Source organism: Capricornis sumatraensis, chromosome 19, assembly GCF_032405125.1.
Source record: "Capricornis sumatraensis isolate serow.1 chromosome 19, serow.2, whole genome shotgun sequence".
Taxonomy (NCBI): domain Eukaryota; kingdom Metazoa; phylum Chordata; class Mammalia; order Artiodactyla; family Bovidae; genus Capricornis; species Capricornis sumatraensis.
The window spans coordinates 64,367,780-64,385,521 of record NC_091087.1 but is presented as its reverse complement, the minus strand read 5'-3'; the positions used below and the strand labels follow the sequence as shown (position 1 = coordinate 64,385,521).

The 17,742-nt window shown below is 55.8% G+C and overlaps 1 protein-coding gene across 1 annotated transcript in view; it reads right to left on the bottom strand.

Annotated features, from left to right (window-relative positions):
* Positions 1-17,742, bottom strand: part of RIN3 (Ras and Rab interactor 3) — a 121,056-nt gene that overhangs the window by 22,836 nt on the left and 80,478 nt on the right. Inside the window, exons 6-8 of the mRNA XM_068990986.1 lie at positions 17,574-17,646; positions 11,182-11,273; positions 2,333-3,907 (exon numbers count right to left, since the gene is read on the bottom strand). Of these exons, the coding sequence (XP_068847087.1) occupies positions 2,333-3,907; positions 11,182-11,273; positions 17,574-17,646 (1,740 nt within the window). The remainder of the gene's footprint in view (positions 1-2,332; positions 3,908-11,181; positions 11,274-17,573; positions 17,647-17,742) is intronic.

Genomic DNA, 17,742 nt, shown 5'->3' with positions numbered 1-17,742 from the left:
GTTCGGCCCACAGTTCTGCCAGGTGAGACTGTGCAGTACATTCAGCAGAAAGGCACAATGCTAAGGGCACAGGGGCCCTCCAGGACCCATATGTGGTGTCCTAATGCTTTTCACGGGGCCTGGCACAGATCTAACTCTCATAGGGCTGCCTGTTAGTAAACAATCTGAGAGGGTCCTATTCACATGGGAGTTGTGCATTCTACAAGCTGTGCAACTGTACCTGGAGGGCCTGAGGGCCCAGTAAATGTTTGACATTTAAAAAATGTCAGATGTAGTAAATGCTTGACATTTAAAAAAAGAGTTACTCTTTTTTAAAAATTATATATATATATATATATATATATATATATAATAATTATTATTATTTGGCTGTACCACAAGGTTAGGATCTTTATTTTCCAACCACAAATCAAACCTGTGCCCCCTGCAGTGGAAGCATGGAGTCTTAACCCCTGGACTGCCAAAGAAGTCCCAGTAGAGTTATTCTTCATATGTATTTTTCAGTTACCAGATCCATTTGCCTCTAGTCTCAAAAATACAGTGTAGCCAAAACCTGATTTCTCATCTTTTGCATGGCTACCACCTGGACCTGAGCCGCCATCATCTCTTACCTGACTTATGTTAATAGCCTCTTGCCGTGACTTCTTTTAGTCCTTTACTCAACATAGCAATGGAGAAGGCAATGATAACCCACTCCAGTGTTCTTGTCTGGAGAATACCAGGGACGGCAGAGCCTGGTAGGCTGCCATCTGTGGGGTCGCACAGAGTTGGACACAACTGATGCGACTTAACAACAGCAACAGAGAGACCAGCATAATCGTGCTATGTGTTTGATCATGATATTCCTGTGTTCAGAACCCTGTAACTGCCCCAATCCCTGCTGTCTCAGAGGTTAAAGCATCTGCCTGCAATGTGGGAGACCCAGGTTCGATCCCTGGGGCAGGAAGATCCCCTGGAGAAGCAAATGGCAACCCACTCCAGTATTCTTGCCTGGAGAATCCCATGGACAGAGGAGCCTGGTGGGCTACAGTCACGGGGTTGCAAAGAGTTGGACACGACTTCACTTTCTTTCTTTCTTTCATGCACAAAAGAAGCCTAAGTCTTTCCCATGGCCCACAAGCCCCTCTGTGATCTAACCCTGTGACCCCTCTCACTCATTACCTTGCCTGCTCCCTGTGTTCAGGCTGCTCCAGCCACCCCAGCCCTCCTGCTATTCTGCCAACCTGCCAGGTTTGCTTCTACCTCGGGGCCTTTGCACCTGCTACTCCCTTTGCCTGGAGGAATGCACATGGCTATTTGCATGGCTTATTCCTCCTCTGTTCAAACGCTATCTTATCCAAGAGGCATCTTGATCAGCTAGTAGAGTGAGAATCAGTCATCTCTGATCTAACAACACTGCAACATACATGTCATAATTCTCACTCAACAGATGGATCAACTTAGGCTCTGCTGGTGCAGGTCACAGTTAGTTAGGGGCTGAGCAAGGATTTGAACCCGGGTCAACCTGATACCAAGGCAATGCTCAGCTTTGACTGATAGTACTGAAATATTCTTGGGAAGTCTTTTTGGCTCTACTCAATTCCTGGGGCGGGGGGTGAGGGTGGGGAGGGTCTCGGCTATTGGCCCTGGTAGCAGAGGTCCCAAGTCCTGTCCCTGTAGAGAGACACCTGAGCTGCCTCATCTCTGGGAGTGAGGGAAGAGCCTCTGTTCCCATGACTGAGTCTCAGCAGAGGGCATGCCTAGAGTTGGCTCATGTCTGGGTTTGGGGCGGGTCCTGGCTGTCTCGGTCCTCACCCTACAGCCTCCCTCTTCTCCTTTGCCTCTCCAGCCTCGCCAACAGGAGAATGCATGGCTGTCCTTGCCTCCCTCACCCCACTCCTGTCTGTCCCTCCAAGTCCCCGGAGCCTCTGCAGCTGGAGGTGTGGAGACTCAAGAGGCAGGGACCTGCGGTCAGCTTCCCCACTGCTTCTGGCTCCTATGTGACCTCGGCCAAGTGTTTTTCCCTTCCAGGCCTCTTCCCCTCATCTGCAAAACAAGAGGTGGCCTCTCAGGTCCCTTCATCTCAAGCCACCAGGTCTCCTGCGGAGACGGCCTCTGGCCAATAGCCTCACATGTTACTGCTTCTTAGGCCGCTAATTGCTCCTGGCGACTGTCTCCCTAATGAAACCAGGAGCATCCTGAAGGTGGGGGCCGGCCATCTGGGTCCGTGAGCCGACTTCTGAAGGAAGAGGCAGAGCAGTAGAAGGGTTATTTGCAGAGAGGGCGGACTGTCTGGGATTGTCCCGGCCCCCCCCACACACCTGCCCGCTCCCAGCCCCTGCCCGGGACCGACCTAGCTCCTCCTCGGTGTGCAGGGCGGGGTCCACCAGCGCCTTGAGCTCGGTGCTCTGCAGCAGGTAGCTCTTGAGCTGGGTCATCATGGTGCGGATTTCCTGCAGCATTTCGGTGCTGGAGGTCTGCTGGGACATCATCTCCAGGCTGTACACTTTGTAGTCCTGCACCAGGTTGCCGAAGTACGAGCCCTTGTCCTGGGCCAGCTCCACCACCTTCTTGTACAGCTTGCGGTTGTTGGACAGGAAGGCATTGAAGACATTGCTGAAGCTCGCAAAGCTCAGCCGGTGGCGCGCCTTGCCCAGGATCATGGATGGCTTCTTCTTCATGCCGGGGCTGCTGAACTGATCCAGCTCCTCCTCCGTGCTGCTGGTCGAGTATGAGTCCTGGTCAGTGGCCGAGGCAGGTACGCCCGAGCTGTCCGAGAGGGAGGCCAGGGAGCCCTTGAACTCTGGAGCGCTCTGGGCTCGGGCCCCTGCTGGGGCATGCGAGGTCTGATTACCCCCGGCGGGGGAGGCATGACCTTGGTTCTCTCCCTGGGGGGGACCAGATGTGGGCTTCTCTGGGGCCTCCCCTGCTGTGGAGAGCTCGGCAGTCTCCAGGGGAGTTGGGAGGACAGAGGCCAGCTGCCGGGAGACCCGTTTCTTCCTGGGAGGCGGGACTGGGGCTTGTCGGATCGTCCTTGGAGGCTCTGGCGCACTGCCCGGGTTGCTGGCTTGGGCTGATGCTTCCTGGCCTGGCTCTGTGGTTCTCCGAGGCCTGTCCCCGGCGCTGTCTGAGGTCCGCTGGGGAGGCAGGCGGAGCGGGGATGCCCTGTAAGGACCCTCGGGGGCTCCCTCTGTGGCCGGCCCCCTGTCTGGCTTCCCTGCGCTCTGGTCCTCCAGGGAGACCTTCTCGGAGATGCGGCGTCTGGGAGGAACCGTGGGGAGGCTCTTCTTCGTGGCCACTGGGGGAGCGGGGGCTTTCAAGGGGCTGGCAGCTGCCCCAGGCTTCATCTCTTCCTCCCTGAGAGGGTCCAGGCCTGTGAGGGGGCGTGGGAGCCTCTCACAAGCTGTCATGGGTGGCTGGCTTGGAAGCTCCGGGGGGCCCGGGGCATGGGGTGCCAAGTGGGAGGCAGGTCCTGGGGATGAGGGCGGAAGAGCCTCTGGAGGCGAGGGAGCCGCCGCCGGGGGAGAACTGGGCAAAGGACTGGCTGGAGAGGGAGGAGAAGCAGGAGGAGGCCGGCTGAAGCCCGGGGGGTGCAGGGGGAGTGGCGGGGGAGGGGGCGCCGGGCGGCGGGGGGCCCACCGGGAGGTGGGTGAGGTAGCGTCAGAGCTGGGGGGCGCCGGGCGCGAAGGGCAGTTTCCAGCGGGGGGCTGGTCGGCCGGCGGGGCACGGCCACAGTCCTCGATGAAGATCGGATTCACAAACCACAGGCGGCCGTTTCCTATGGATAGCTCGATTTCACACGAGCAGTTTTCGGGATGGGCGGTGGACTTGAGGCTGGAGGCGGGGGGCGCTCCGGGGGCTGGGTCTCTCGGGGCTTCCGCTGGACTGCCACCTCCTCGCCGGGGGTTCAGCGAGGAGTCCCAGAAGCCTGTCCGAGAAGAGAGAGGGGGAGAGGCGGTCAGTCCCCGAAGCCGGGCCCCTGCGTGGACCGCACCGGGTGGTCTTTGCGGGCTGCGTGGGGGCAGGGCCGAGGGAGGGCCGGCAGCGAGGTGTTTGCTTCACTCGCTGGAAGGTTGTTTTCCCCTCCTGGACTGTTTTAAACCTCTCCCACCACTTCCTGCCTCGGGAGGGGGAAGCCCCACGCCGTCCTCCCCTGCGGTGTCAGTGCCGGGGTGGGGCCAGGACGGTGCTGGCGATAGGCTCAGCGCCTCGGTCCTGTCCCCTGGCATGTGAGAGCCGCCCGAGGGGCACACATGACCTGTGGTGCAGGGACGTGTGGGCACGGAGTGGACGAAGTCCAGAGCTCCCGTTGCTGAGCAGTTGGGGGCTCGGAATCAAGTCTCCAGACCTTCCTAGGCCTCGATCTAGAATGGGGTCCCAACAGAGAAGGGACTTTGGGCCTGGTTTTGGCCACTGCAGTTGTCAGAGCAGGAATAATGAATTATGGATGGTGGCCAGTGAGCTCAGACCTGACCATCCAAGGGGGGGAATGCCTGCCCACTGCAAAATGATTCCACCTCTGGTCAATCTCGCTGCTAAAGCAGGAAAATGCCCTCCTGCCCTCAGCTCGGAGAGCTTGAGCTCCTGCACTGCTGAGTCCCCAGCACACGCCTTTCTCTTGACTCAGCCCATGGCTGAGGCCACCAGAGCAGGCCTTTCCCTCTCCAGGTACTGATGGTCAGAGCCAGGCTTGTTCTAGTTAAGAGGCACGGGATGTTCAAGTCGGGGGTTGATGAGATCATAGGAGGTCCCGACCTTTCGGTACCAAGCCCTCTGGAGAACCTGATGAAAGCCTGGGATGCTCCAAGAAGGGCCCCAGGGGCACATTTTGAGAACAAGGTCAGAGGGCTGGCAGGTCACTGTGAACTCATTCAAGCAGTCCCTTCTGCTGGAGAGCAGTAGGGAACCCAGGTCTTGTTCAAGCTATTAATTTTAGAGATCGATAGTGCCAATTCCTTGTTAATGAGGCCAGGCCTCCAGTCTCTCACCCAAGGCTCTTTACCTCCGGGAAGGAGTCATCAGTAAGAAAATTACCAAAAATAGCATCAAAGACAATACCAGGAACAAACATGAGCTGGATCCTGGGTGTGTGGGCTGCTTGCCCTACTGGGACTGTCTCAGGGTCTCTGACCACAGGCCTCGGCTGTAAGTCCTCAGGTTGTCCCCATGTGACAAATGAAGATAAGGGGCCCAGAGAGATGAAAGGTCACCAGGTCAGGGAATGAAGGAGCTGGGGTGTGAACTAGGTCGCACCAGTTCTGAAGGCCGGGTGCTGGGCCCATGTGTTACACGCATGGCTGCCCTTCATAGGAACTTGCGACACTTCCCATCCTTGTTGCTCTTCTGGCCTGAGGGAGGGGCGGGGTGGCGTACACCCCAGAGCCAGGGTCGGGGTAAGAACACAACAGGTTCTCAACACTGGAAGAAAGGAGACACTGCAAGATGGCCGAGGGCAGCTGTGTGTGCGTGTGTGTTCATCCCAAGGGATGGGCACTCTCAGGGATGTGGGTGTTCACCAGCTTGCTGGCCAAGGAGGTAGAAACCCGATCCAGGTGAGCGATGCGTAATTCCAGGACAGCAGCGCTGCTGAGAAGCTGAGAGAGCGCCGTGTGCATCCCTCTGGGGTGGGGCCATCGCGATGGAGCAGAGCAGGGCTCATGGTGCAGCCCCTTCGTGGACAGAGACCCCATGTCTGGAAGTGCTTTGGCCAGCTGTCTCCACTGTATCAAAGATGACAAACTTTCATGTGACTTTCCAATGTGTGCCCCTGCCAGTCACTCCCAGAGGACATGGGGGGCCTGGCGTGGGAGGGTGTGTCTTCAAGCTCTCCCACCATCTACGGGGGTGGGGGGGAGGGCTGTTTCTCATAGCCACCTGTGCCTTGTGCTTTGCTTTCTTGGGCAGCTACTGACCCCTCTGTGACCTGTCCATGCTCTTGGGTACTTTGCACAGTCTTCTTGGAAGGCTTCCTAGCAAGGAGCAAGCAGGCAGCCAGTCTGATGAAGGGACTGGGCAGCAGCCCCATAGGTGAGCTGAGGCTCCCAAGGCTCACCTCCAAGTTCCTGAAAGACCCTTCCTTCGGGAGAAGGTACAAGTCACAGGGCAGGCAATCAACAGAACTGCCCACCTGCGCCTGGACACTCCCATTACTGCTCACCCAGCTCATGGCCATAGCCTGCCTCCGTGTCCCCACTCTGCCTCCAATCCATTCTACTCCTGGCGGCTCTACGCTGGGCATATCGTAGACCCTTGACTGCTATTTGTTCAGAATCACTTCCGAGCCTTCAGCCTGGCATTCATCCCCTGTGGGATCTGACCCTCGACACCTTCACCTACTGAATCTCCACCCTAGTCTCTCTGCTGCTCACTCCTTCCTGAACACACCATGGGCAGCTCCACCTTTGGGTCTTGGCTAATGTTTCCTCTGCTTGGAATGTTTTTCCCACCCTCTCCACCTGGCAAACTCCTTCCTATTCAACCTTCAAGACCCAAGTCAAATGTCACCAGTTTGGTGGAACTTTCCTGACACTTTCAGGCCACGCCTACACTCCCCTGGTTCCCCTACCCTGGTACACACTGATGAGACAGACCAACCCTAGGACTGTCCTCTGGTTTCATCCTGGGCCTGGGAAGGTGTCTAAAGACAAGAAGTAAAGAAGTGAGAAAATGAGAGGTGAAAGGCAAAAAGGAGAGCAAAGAGCTCTGTAAGTGATGGACCACCAGCCAGACCACCCACCTCGGGACAGCAGTGGCGGGGCGGGCATCACACAGGAAAAAAGAACACATTTTCCACCGCTCAGATCTGCCTTTCTACACGAGTGGAAGAGACAGTGGGGTTCAGGGAAATATGTCCAGGGGCTGGGTGACTAGGAACTGCTCCCCTGCCCCAAAGATAGGCCTGGTGGTTACACCCCGCAGGGCAGAGGCCTCAAAGCCAAGGCTGCTCCAAGAGGTGGGAGAGCTGGGACCCAAGGAGCTACACCCTGGGGTCTGGGGGCCTGTTAGGGAACTAAGATCTTCATGCCTTTTTTTTCTTTTTTTTTTTTGAAAAAAGGAAGTAGGTAACTTTCTCTGCAGAATGCCAAGGCCAGGGGAGAAGCAGAAGGCTGTCATGCAACCATAGTGGTTGGTGCAGCCGTGGGCGTCTGCACCTAGTGGCACCAGGCCAACCTCGGCTCAGCGGCCACAGTTCCCCTAAGGGCCCAAGCCCACTCCTCCTGTGTGCTGTCCCCAGACTCTGGCCGACGTCCTGCCAGCCCTGTGGCCTCCTGTGTCTCAACTGGAGATGCCTCCTGCCAGGCATCCACACCTATAGTCCTCAGAGGGCCTTGGCCAGGCCAGGTGCTGGGCTCTAGACCCTGAGGACGTGCGACAAAGGTTTCACACTTGAGGAACCCCAGGAACAAAGAGGGCATGAATAAAGGCAGCCAAGTGTTCCAGATGCCATGGAAACTGCTAGAAAGTCTGATGAGATCAGTGGGTGAATGGTTTCTGTGACATCGCAAAGGTGGGCTGTTAAGACAATCATTCAAACTAGACTTTCCAATGAATTTTTGACAACTAGGAAAGTTCTCATTGTATAATATAAAGGCAAAAGCAAGTTACAGGCCAGCTTGGAAGAGTTATAGCACATATTCTCTTTTTAAACATATTTCAGAAATATAAAACATATACGCACTGCAAACATGTCTGAGAACCTCTGCAAGTCTAACTTGCTTTCTCTAGATTCCTTTTGCGCTGAGAAGAATTAACTGCACACAGTTTAGTGAACCGCTCCCTGTGTTAAATCTGTGGCCCCAAGCTTCTACCTACAGAACCCTTTTGAACGCTGGCTTTTCCAAGGCCAAGCTCAGACTTTCTTACATCAGCTTAGGAGCAAACGTTCTGGGCAATCACATGGTGCTGAGCTTGTGAGTCAATAACCCCATTTCAGCACCATCATCTCTGTCTGAAGAGCAGGCTTGTGCAATGATCTGGATATTTATGACACTCTATTCACTTTGTAAAAAGTGAGTAGGGGGCCAGAAAAAGAAACATTGCTGACACTAGAGGCGGAAAACACAAACGCCTCATAAACTTATTCCAATGACAAGGGCATCAGATGGGTATGTGGCGGCGGACGTCAGAGCCCCACGGATGGAGGAGTCAGGAGCGGGAACCAGGGGTTAAGGAGGCTGAGCTGTGTGCAGAGAAGAGCATCTGCTGCCTGCAAAGCTGGGCGGACGCTCTGCTCCTATCGCGGAGATTCCCCGGCCTCCTTTCACTAAATCCCCTTTTATCTTAAGCTCTTTTGAGTTGGTTTCACTTCTTTGCCTTGCTTAGAATGTGTGATGCACTGGGCACCGTGCCTGGGGCGTCCGGCCCTTATTTTTGCTTATTTGTCACTGCTACTGCAGGTGAAGTCCGGGGCAGTCTGCTCATCTCAGAGCCAAGGCTTCTGGTCATCTCAGAGCCAAGGCTTCTGGTCTCTGATGGGACGTGCCCTTTCAGCTCTGGGTCTCTATCCTTTCTGGGGATGAACAGAAAAATTAGCCCTTCCTCGGCTCCAGGAAAAACTTATCCTGGTGAGCCTCATTTCTGTGCTTCAGCCCTTGGGGACACCAGGCCTGATCAGAACCCTCTGGTTCCTAAGCTGCAATGTCCTCGGGTTTCATTTAAATCCACTTCTCAAAAGAGGTCAAGCTTGCCCGGATAGAAGGGCTTGTTGATTCCAGAAAGGAATATGGTTCTCCCTAGAGGAGCAGCTTGTCTTCCCCATAGTCGTTCCTAGGGTTCAGGGATACTCCATCCCCAGGTGAGAGAAACCTGGGGGTCCCTGGGGCAGTGGATCCCAGGGGCACCTGCCTCAACCCACCTGTAGTGAGGCTGCAAACCAACCCTCCTTTTGGTGGTAAGCCTCCCAGATGGAGTGCATGCATCTCACTTGCCCTTGAACTTGACCTCAAAGTCAGCCAGCAACTGCTTGTTGCACCAACAACTGAGACGCTCATGAGGTACAGCCAAGGGGCAGTGGAGAGCTGTGCTGGGAGTCAGAAAGCTCTCGGTGTACTTCCCAGTTGTGCTTCTAGCTGCCTGGAACATCTTGGACAAGTTTCCTGGCCGTGCTAAGACTTGATTTTCTATCTTTAAAATGGGAATGCAAGGATAACACAAGACAGCGCCAAGAGAGTGCAATGAGAGTGTCACCTCTGCCGTTTTAGCCCTCGGGAGGGGTGTCGTTTGGACTGTATGAGCTACCAGATGCTCACCCATCCCATGGACTTCCCAGGTGGCTCAGCAGTAAAGCATGCACCTGCCAGCTAAGGAGATGTGGGTTCGAGCTCTGGGTTGGGAAGATCCCCTGGAGAAGAAAACAGCAACCCACTCCAGTATTCTTGCCTGGGAAATCCCACGGACAGAGGAGCCTGGAGGGCGACAGGCCATGGCGTTGCAAATAGACATGACTGGGCATACACACACACACACCTGTCCCACACCCAAGCTTCTGGAAGAGTAAGAGCCCAGCAAGTATAACGTCTGGGGCCCAAGCTTAGTGTTTATTCCCAACATCAACTGCAAACTGGCCCCGAAGTTTATAAACTGGGTCAACCAGACCTGGGAGAACCTGGATAGAGTGACGGGGCACCAGGAGCGGAGGCTGGAGCCTAACTGCCCAGTCCTCTGTGGATCCTGTGGCCCTAGACATGTCACTCAACTCCTCGTGTCTGTTTTCTCTGCCATAAAGTGGGCATCACGATATTACAACCTGCTGTACTGGGGTGTCTGGAGATCTGATGAGTCAAGGCAGGCGAAGAGGGTAGAGCATGGTTATCGCTCATTAGACCCGAGGGCCTGGACTCCTCCAACTTCCTGGCCTTTGACCATGAGCCGCCTTGCGGCAGCTCTTTCTCTATTGTGCGGCGGCCCCCAGGGGGTGGACAGTGACGAGCCTGAGAACCAAGGGGCATCTCCTCGGATCCCAGGTCTGCCTCTAGTTTCATCTATGTTTTGGTCATGCCCGCTCCACCAACCTTTCTTCCATTTGACCAGCACTGCTGAAAATGTACCAGTGGGCTCAGCCTTATGTAGTGCAGGTTCCTGGGTATGGTTTAGACTTAAAAAAAAATTTACTTATGTATTTTGGGCTGTGCTGGGTCTTTGTTGCCATGCGTGGGTTTTCTCTAGTTTCGGTGCGGGGCTCCTCATTGCAGTGGCTTCTCTTGTGGAGCATGGGCTCAGTAGTTGCGCTTTCATGGGCTTAGCTGCCTCCCAGCACGTGGAATCTTCCGGGATCAGGGATTGAACCCGCGTCTTCTGCATTGGCAGGTGGATTCTCAACCACCAGAACAGCAGGGAAGTCTGAGTTTTCTTTTTTTAAAAGTTGACATATAGTTGATTTACAATATTATATTAGTTTCAGGTACACAATATCATGATTCAAAATTTTATAGACAATAATACTCCATTAAAGTTGTTATAAAATATTGACTATATTCCCTGAATGGCTTAGTCTTGATAAGGATTCGTTAACTGCTTGTTCATAATGTGACCTGGCCTCTGCCTAGGATGGGGGCCTGCAGGGGTGGTCGGCCTGGCTTCCTGGTGGCTCCAGCTTGGGAAGCATGGGCTTCCGGAGAAGGGCTAGCATGGTGAGGCCATGTCAGAGGTCAGCGCTGGCTCAGTGAAGCCCATCGCATGGACAGGGCCCAGGAAGTGTGAGGTCTTCTTACTATTACATAGAAGGGCTGGGATCAGAAACACTCTTGTCTTTTACTCCCCTGACCCCAAATCCCTCAAAAGGTCAGAAGGGTAAGGGGCAGGGTGGGTGTGCTAAGTCACATGGTTGGGTAGGGAGCAGGCCAAGGGGGTGGGGGGCACCTTCAGTTAATGATCACGGTCATGCTGAGACGGAGCCTGGTGTTTGCTCTGGCTTCTCGCAGGTCACGCTCTGACACCAGGTCAGCCTGTGTGGGCCCTGACCGGCCCCCACTCCCTCAGACCCAGCAAGGCTGTGCCTGACACCCCCCGACAGCTGTTAAAGCGGCCACTCTGAAAAGTGGGAGTGTCTCCCTGCTAGGGCGGCTCAGCACCTGGGGCAGGGGAGCGGGTGGTCCCGTGGGAGCTGGGACTCAGGATCCAGCTTGGGCTCAGCCTGAGAGGCCCCCCGGGACCCCCAGTCCTACTACAGCCCGGCCTCCTGCTCTGACCCTGGAGGGGACTTACCCAGGCCCAGGTTGGAGATGATCTCGAGGTCTGTGGAGCTGCGGGCTTCGAGGATGGCCCGGGGCAGCCTCAGCGTGAAGGGCAATAAATCTCTGCGGAGACACCAGGTGTCGGAGGTCAAGTCTGGGGCGGGCTCTGTGTGTCCAGTCTCAGCCCCGCCACCTCCCAATCCACAGCCCGTGGAGGAAGAACCCGGCAACCCCGCTGGCTGCTGCAGTCGCCACACAGACTGGAAACTTCCCTGGAGCCGAAGGGTGGAGTCCTGAGGCTGAGGGAGCAACCAGTCGGATCCCAGTCCTGTGTCTCCATTGGACCCAGAGACGCTGAGACCCTCCTTGGGCATGGTGCGGGGTGGTGCATGCAGGGGAAGCCCACGCAGCTTCCTCTAAAGGAGCTATTCTGGGGAAGGCAAGGGACCCACCCACTCCTCCGAGCCTTGCCATTCCACACTAAGGTGTGCAGCAGGCGCACAGCCAGACCCTACCTCCTGCTTCCCCCCGAAACTGTGAGTGCACAGCCTCGGGTGAGCACACAGGCGCCCCCAACAACACAGTCCGCCAGCTCTATCTGCTGCCTTTGGTCTGAATGGCAGCTCATCCAGGGACCACTCCAGAGACACCCCAGAAAAGGCCTATACACCCTCCCCCCCTTTACTGTACAGATGGGGAAACAGGTCAGAGAGGGCCTTTATGATCCCCTCTGGGATGTTATCTAAAACGATCCTCAAATTCTCTGGACAACAAAGGGATGTCCTACAAGTTAATTCTGACACCAACTGCCTGGAATTAGCACTAACTACTAGTCCTTAATACAGGCTAAAGACTCAGTCCCACCATTTCAGATGCCAGTCCCAGGTCACCTGTACTTCTGAGCGACAGGCTGTAAGTCAGGGGTTCTCATGACCCCTTCCTCAGGCTTGACAGTTTGCTGGGAACAGCTCATGGGGCTCAGGGCAACACTTACATTTCCTGGCTCATTGTAAAGGACGCAGCCCAGGAGCAGCCAGATGGAAGAGGCACACAGGCAAGGTCAGGGCAAGGGGCTCCACTCCATGCCTCTCTGGACACGGCACCTCCCAGCACCTCAAAGTGTCCATCAGCTGGGAGGTGGGCGGGTGGAGCTGGAAGTTCCCCGCCTTGATCACTGGTCTTCCTGGTGACCAGCCCCATTTGGGGCCTCTCCTGTTTATCGGTTTGCATAAACGCAGGTGTGACAGAAAGGGGCTCATTATGAATAACAAGAGACACCCCCGTCAACTCAGGAAATTCCAAGAATTTAAGAGTTCTGTGTCCAGAACCTAGACTAAGGCCAGATACATTTTCTTCTTCTCCTGTTACCTCCTAGTGGGTTGTGGGCCATGGATTAAAAGTACCAGGCACCATGTATATTATTAATATCGTATTAGCTCACACAGGCTAGTTTCTCTTTCCCATAGGGTTTGGCACTCACCCCTACCCCGTCCAGGTCCTTTAAATTTTGGGGCAACTTGGGGAGCGCTTCCAGAATGGAAGGCTATGAGACCATGTCTATACCCCCTCCATGCCTCATGGCTCCATCTCTTCACACATCCCGGGTGACTTCTGTGGTTTTGAAAGTCAACCACTTTCAAAAGGAAAGTAGAGGGAAAAGCATGAATTCCTTTCCATTAAAAGAATTTCTTTAAGTGAGAGGAAGAAAGAAAAAACCAGCATGAATTCTGGAATCGAGGGCGCTGGTAAACCCCTAGCTCTGCCATTCCTGGTGGGTGTCATTCCATCTCCTGGTCAGACAGGGGGCATGATGCTCGCCTATGGGGTTACTATAGAAACCACGCAGCACAGCAGGGGAGCACCTAGTGGGAACTTGTTTCTTCCCCTCCTGCTGGGAGCTCCGGTCAAGGGTGCTTCGGGGCCTCTGAGGCTCCTTTCCTCTGTCCTCCTGTTCCCCTAACCAGGACTCAGAAGGCAAGACCGTGGCTCCTGGTCCAGGTGGCTGTGAATGCAGATCCAGACACGGTGGTAACAGCTGCCTTCAGAGAAGAGGCCCAGTCCACCTCCCCCAGCTGCCCAGAGGAGGGTGACAGCCTTGTCACAACACTGGGTGCCTGGCCACCTCCTAGAGAGGGCGGGAGGGCCAAGGGGCTCCCCACTTCTTCTTTTCGGTTAATGGCACCCATTTCACAAGGCTACTGACTCCTGACCCCAGGCTGTACTGAGGATCAGAACTTGCCATCCTTGAAAAGGGGCTTGGCAGAGCATCTGGTATGCAGAATGTGCTCCAGGAACCATCACACCTGTCACGCGCCTGTGCCCAAGATAAGAGCCTCGACAGTTCCCCAGGCTCCCCCTGCCTCCCCACTCCTCCCTGCAGTGACCGCCCCTACCCCGCCTGGTTCCCCATCCCCTGCCTGGGGCCTGGGTGGCTGCAGAGCCCAGCTGGTGTCCACACTCCCCTTGCTTCAACCCCTCACCCCACCCCCTGCAGCCACATGGTTCTGCTCAAATGCAATCCGTCTGTGAGCTGCAGCAACTCCCAGCACCAGGGAAGGAAGTCCTGCATGCAGCTCCTGGGCTCGGCTTTTCAGGCCTTCCAGGCACCTTATCCCCCACCCACATGTCCCGCTCTCCCCAGGAAGCCATTGCCAAGCAACCTGCAGCTGGCCCCGCTGCCAGGCCTCTGCCCACGCTGTGTCCTCTACCTGAATTGTCTTCCTGCCCCTCTTTGCCTGGCTGCCAGTGTCACCTCTCTCACCAAGAGGGCCTAGACTCCCCGCACGTGGAAGGGGAAGCTGCTGCTGGAGGAAAAGCAGACCGGCATCCTCTGGACCACGGGCCTGGCCCTGAATGCCGGGGCAGAGGCAGCTGGGCTCGGCAGTCAGACAACCTGGGGTTCAGACCTGGCTCAGGACTGAGCTGGGTAACGCGAGGCTGGCCAGCTCCAGCTGCAGCATCTTTGTTTATAACAGCAAGAAGAACGTGCTTGATGCCTCCTGGAGGATTCATTCCAGACCAGGGGCTCTGCTAAGCTCCTTGCAAAGGTCTGATCCTTGGCACAGCATGGGACAGGGGTCACGAGCCTCATGAAGTGGGTCTGCAGTGGTAACACCCCCTGCCCCATCCTGCAGCACCGTTCAGGTTAGCGAGAGCTCTGTGGGCAGCACCCAGTGTAAGCCTGACTCAACAGACGCCTGGTCCACGGAGCTGACTGAAGCAGTCACTGCTGCCGCCCCCTCCAGACACTTCAGTGTTTTTTACCAGCTCCACACCCATCGTCCAGCCTCTGTGGGGTTTGCTCCTGAGGGCCGGCACCCATGACCCCCAGAGGCTTGTCCTGGCATATTGGAGCCTCAGTGCCTGCCCCAGTGGCCCTACAGAGAGCCACACGTGCCTGGGTGTGCTGGCCTGAGGGCACAGAAGTCCAGCCCCACGGCTTACGGTGGAACCCAAGGTCTGTTTTGTGCTCCGGAGCTGCTGGAGAGAGGGATCCCACTGAGGCCAGGCACCCTGGCACTGGACCCTGGCAGGACTTCTCTCGTGTCCCTGTCCTGCACCCCACTCCCCTGCGGCTTCCTCCTTCAGGAGAGGTCCTTGAGTGCCCCCTGCACATGGATTCTCCTCTCCAAGTATGCCCCCAGGAGGCCCTCGGCTAAGCTGTTAGTATCTTTTTCTTAGGAGCAGTTCCCAAACCTCGGTTTGCAGACAGGCTTATTATAAATGCAGATTGTGTGTGTGTGTTATAAACGCAGATTCCTGTGCCCCACTACCGACCTGCTAGTCAGAATCCCCAGGGTGGGCCCTGGAAGCGTTGACCAGCTCCCTGGGTGACTATGGGACTCAGACTCTCAAGAACTCTCACACCATCCACCATCCAGCCAGGAGCATAAAGTTCCAGTGAGGTTTGGGGTGGACACCGTGAAGCCGAATCTATGCCCTCCCATCCTGAGGGCAGAGGCTGTGGTGGACCACAGCATGCGCTCCTGAGTGAGCGCTGGAGAAGGACTGGCCCTCGTGAGCCCATGTGACCCAACCAGGGCTGGTCCACGCTCTTGCAGGGACTGTGCTCAGTGGCCAGGCGCCGAGGCCACAGGGGCCCCGAGGGCCCACTGGGGAGCAGGCTCTGTCTCAAGCCAGGGCTGGCGTGTATCACCTGGGTGTTTGCTGCTGCTGCTAAGTCGCTTCAGTCGTGTCTGACTCTGTGTGACCCCAGGGACAGCAGCCCGTCAGACTCCCCCGTCCCTGGGATTCTCCAGGCAAGAACACTGGAGTGGGTTGCCATTTCCTTCTCCAATGCATGAAAGTGAAAAGTGAAAATGAAGTTGCTCAGTCGTGTCCGACTCTTTGTGACCCCATGGACTGCAGCCTTCCAGGCTCCTCCATCCATGGGATTTTCCAGGCAAGAGTACTGGAGTGGGGTGCCATTGCCTGGGTGTTTAGCAGATCTCAAAACGCGCCCCTGTGCAAGGCCCTGCCGGCGACACAAAGGCACCTAAAACGTGCATCTCTGGCTCACCTCCCGTGACCTCCGGGCACTTGGTTCTGAAGATGGCTGCTCGTTCAGACCTCACAGAGGAACACAGCTCTAGCACTCTGGGGTTCCATCTTGGCTCCCCTTGACACGTGAGGTGACTGGGGCCGGGAAAAGTCGGGGGACTTGCCCAAGGTCACACAGCCAGGAACGGGCTCTCCACTGCTAGTTGACGGCCCTTCCTTGGCAACATTTCACTCCCGAGAGGTGGCCTTGGAGCTGATGCCCCCTCCCCTCAAACACAGGAGTTCCAGGCTCCGAGCCTTGTGACCTCCCAGTGGGTTCCCTGAGTGTCTGAGGGCAGGTGAAAAGCATCTGCTTTTCTGGAACGTGGAGAAACAGCAGCCAGAGGAGGAGCGAGTGGGAGGTGACAGTGATGTTTGGTGACCACAGCTCCGGGTCTCGCTTCACACAGATGACGTCACCACCCGAGCACACCCTCCCGTGGCCCAACCCACGGAATTAGAACCAGAGCACCTCCTGGGTGTCGGTAGTATGCTGTCCCTTTATCTCATTTCTTTCTCCAGCCTCTGCAGCATGGGTGGTGTTCTCATTTTACAGAAGAGAAAGTTGAGAGAGAAAGATTAGCTCAAATTCTGAGCTCTGCAATTATGTCACCATTCATTCATTCACTCACTGGAAGATCTAGCATGGGCCAAACTCTAGGCTGTCATCTTCCACTAAGGTAGAACTTCTCAGAACAGGAAAAGGCCTGACTCTGAGAACCTGACCTGTCATAATGTACAAAGGGCCAGGGAGCCCTGGTGCTCGGCTTTGTGGGCCTAGAAGGACACGCTAGATCATCAGAATTAGAATGTACACAGTGGGATGGCTGTCGCAAAGACCACGGACCTTGGCGCTCTGCTTTGAATCTCCACCCTGACATTTACCAGGTGCATGACCCTGAGCAACTTACTTCTCTAGTCTCAGCTTCCTCATCTGTAAAATGGAACTAATAAGAGCTCCCCAGTGGTTAAGACTCCACACTTCCTCGGCAGGGGGCACAGGTTGGATCCCTGGTTGGGGATCTAAGATCCCATGTCTTGCACAGAGCAGTCAAAAACACCCAGGGAGGTGGGGGACTAACAAGAGCACTTAACGGGGTGGAACTGTTAGCAAGATTTAAGAAAATAATGGATACAAACCCCTAGCACCTTATTGTGTACCTGGAGAGCCCCCTACAGGTAAGAGCGTTTAGCACCTTATTATCAGCACCTTGATTCTGCCCACTGGGCCCAGGAGGGTCCTGGTAGGTGGGAGGGCTGTCCTGGTTTGAGTGAAGGCAGCATGAATGGTCTCTTTGAAGCAGGGAGAGGTGAGCCTGGGGCCCTGGGCCCCAAGACACCCTGCCCAGCCCTGGTCAAATCCCTGTAGCTTAAGCCGTTGGCTTCTTGGCAGCAAAATGCATTTTTAAATTCCTGTTGACCTGCAACCAGTTCTGAATGAACAGAGCAGTTCTGAGGGTGGTTACAGACACACACTCCACCCAGCAGCTGCTTCAAAATCACACGCTGTCTCCCACGAAGAGTATCAGCCCTTCCTGTTGCCCCTACAGGAAGTTCCTTCTAGAACTCCTACAACAGGGCGGGTCGGATCAGCACAGGACCCACCCCAAGCTGTCCCGAAAGCTGGAAGACAAGATGGTGATGGGCAGTGAGCCAAGGGGGAAGGTGAAGGTGAGGGAGGGACCTTTAAAGTAAGAAAGCAGGAGAGCGGGCACCCCTCCTTTCATGGGTATGAGGGCGAGGCCAGGGGACTGCCCCCTCTCTCTGCATCCTGTGGGCTGCACCCTTCCCTCAGGGGCTCCCCTGTGACACCCCCGCCCCCACCCAAGATGCATGAACATCTGTTGCCATGAGATGCCCTCCCGTGGGGCCAGGAATACTCACCTACTGACACAGTAGAATGCGATCAGTCTGAAGATGTCCTCAAACACAAGAACCGAGCCTTCCAGGTACAGTACTGAGGGGAGAGAACAGAGGCGTGGATGAATGTCCCTGTCACAGGAGAGGGGGTGTCCCTAGGGAGGGCGGGTCTGCCCTGTGCTCACTTGTGGGT